This window comes from Merops nubicus, unplaced genomic scaffold (genome assembly GCF_000691845.1).
Source record: "Merops nubicus isolate BGI_N331 unplaced genomic scaffold, ASM69184v1 scaffold26208, whole genome shotgun sequence".
In the NCBI taxonomy this organism is placed as follows: domain Eukaryota; kingdom Metazoa; phylum Chordata; class Aves; order Coraciiformes; family Meropidae; genus Merops; species Merops nubicus.
Genome location: NW_008625505.1, coordinates 1 through 2095, shown reverse-complemented (window position 1 = coordinate 2095; position 2095 = coordinate 1). Strand labels below are relative to the sequence as shown.

The 2095-nt window shown below is 63.8% G+C and overlaps 1 protein-coding gene across 1 annotated transcript in view; it reads right to left on the bottom strand.

The window, feature by feature from the left end:
- The window catches only part of LOC103778140 (peroxisome proliferator-activated receptor gamma coactivator-related protein 1-like), a gene marked incomplete at its 5' end in the record, with an annotated part of 4767 nt that extends 3018 nt beyond the window's left edge, over window positions 1-1749 (bottom strand). Inside the window, 4 exons of the mRNA XM_008945710.1 lie at window positions 167-637; window positions 770-871; window positions 1230-1293; window positions 1696-1749. Coding sequence (XP_008943958.1) covers window positions 167-637; window positions 770-871; window positions 1230-1293; window positions 1696-1749 — 691 coding nt within the window. The remainder of the gene's footprint in view (window positions 1-166; window positions 638-769; window positions 872-1229; window positions 1294-1695) is intronic.
- Between the last annotated feature and the right edge of the window lie 346 nt (window positions 1750-2095).

The window sequence follows — 2095 nt, the reverse complement described above, 5'->3', positions numbered from 1 at the left end:
CCAGCTGCCAGCAGAGGGGCTGGGCGAGTCCTGGGGTCTCCGGTAGCAGCGCAGGGACCTCTTGGCAGCAGCACGGCTGGGCTGGGCACTGGGAATCTGCAGCTCCTGGTCCCGGCAGGGAGATGCAGCTGGAGACAGAAGCACTGAGGTGGGGGGGCTGCTGCACCTGGCAGTGGCCTTGTCAGGGATGCTAGTCCGATAATCCAGGGGGGCTGGGCAAGGCGTCCCCAGGGGCTCCTGGCTGGGCTCCACGGTGGTGGTGGGGGACGGCAAGGTGGGCTTGGGCTGGTCCAGCATCCGTTTGGTTAAGGAGGAGATTGGCTTGATAGTGATGTCCCAGTGGTGTTTGACGTTCCAGCGGGAGCCGCCCTCAGCAGGGGGCTGCATGCCAGGGCTGCTGTTGTTGCTCTCCGGCCACACTGCACCCGGGATGCAGTAGTCATGGTCTCCCGAGCAGACGTGGCTGGGGGCCGAGCTGGTGTGGGCTGGTGCCAGGCTCTTCCCCTGAAGCCTGCTTGGAGGCAGCACCTTGGCTTTCACCGGCCTGATCGTCTTCTGGGGCCCTTCCTGGGGTGTTGACGCAGGTGACTTGGCCTGGGCCAGCAGCGAGACGGCAGGCAATGGCTTCCAGTCAGGCCTGCAAGAGCACCAGAGGGCTTTCAGGAGCAGTCCTTCGCTGCAGCCCACCCAGCTGGCTGCATCTCCATCCCAGCCCAGCTGCCGTCAGGCCCTGGGGTCTCCCTCAGCCCCACAACAGCCCTTCCAGGACTCAGAGGGCTCCCCCGCCTTGCCCTGGGCATTACCTGCCACGTTGGCCAGCTCAGAGGCCTGCAGGTTGTCCAAGGGCTTCCTGTCCTGCTGGGTCTCAGGTCTGAGAAGGGGGAATGAGCTTTGTCAAATGTGGCAGCCGAAGCCCAGCCTCAGTCCCCATGTCTGGGGCACCCACCCGAGCTGCCCCACTGGTCAGAATTCGAGGAGTTTCAATGATGGAAATTCCAGAGCCTGGTCATGCCCATGACTGCTCCCCCCCATTTTTTCCATCCTTGATGCCAGCTCTGGCCCCCAGCCCAGCAAGGAGCTCAGTCCCTCCAGGGCCAGTGGACACAGCCCCCAGCAGAGTTTGGACCCTGCCAGGACTCTGAGCTGCCCTGTGCCCCTGCTGAAGACCTGGCTCAGCCCTCTGCCAGACTCCACGCTGGGGCACCCCCTGCTATGGTCTTAGTACTCACCCCAAGCTCCCTGCTGGCTGCTTCTCCTCAGGGGGCTGCACGGGAGCAGCCTTCTCTTTCTTGGCTGCAAAGAGAGCAGGCGGGTGAGGGTGGCAAGAGCCTGGGGCTGGAGGGCAGGGGACAGACCCTGGGTGTGGGGAGACACACAGAGCACCTGGGGCACAGCCAGGGAGAGGTGTCACAGAACCCCCAGCCCAGCTCTCTGCAGAGAGGAGCTGTGTATGACCCCCTTCCCAGGCTCTTCACCATCCCCTTGGCTACCCTGGAGACACCCAGGCACTTTCAAAGGCCAAGAAGGAGATGGGGGCAGAAACATCCCTTGGACATTGCACCTGGACAGGGTAACACCAGCCCACAGCCAGCAGCATCCCAACCCCAGCCCCATCCCAGGGAGGGCAGGCAGCCCAGAGGCCGGCGTGGCACCGAGGGAGGGAGCCCCAATGGGGACAGCACATCGCATCCACACCTTCAGACTTCTCAAACTGCTCCAGCAGGCTGGACAGGTCGGTAGCTTCGATCCCTGGGCCAGGGAGAAAGAACAGCAAGTCAGGTCACCCAAAACCCTCCTGGCACCACACAGATACACCCCAGCCCCATCCTCTCCTAGCATCAGCCTTCCCAGGTGACAGGGCGAGCAGTGGGGAGAAGCAGCAGCAGAGCTTGCAGCAGCTCCATGTCTCTCGCAGCAAGGGCAGGAGCACCGAGCTCCGCAGCCCCACAAGGTACCAGTTTGGGCACAGTCAGCCTGAACCACCCACTGGAGGCGATGTCCCGGCAGAGTGCTGGGAAGAGACCGCAAACCCGCGGGCACAGCTTTGCCACCCTCCTCCCTAGGAGCGCCAGGATCCGGTCCCGCTACCGCAGCT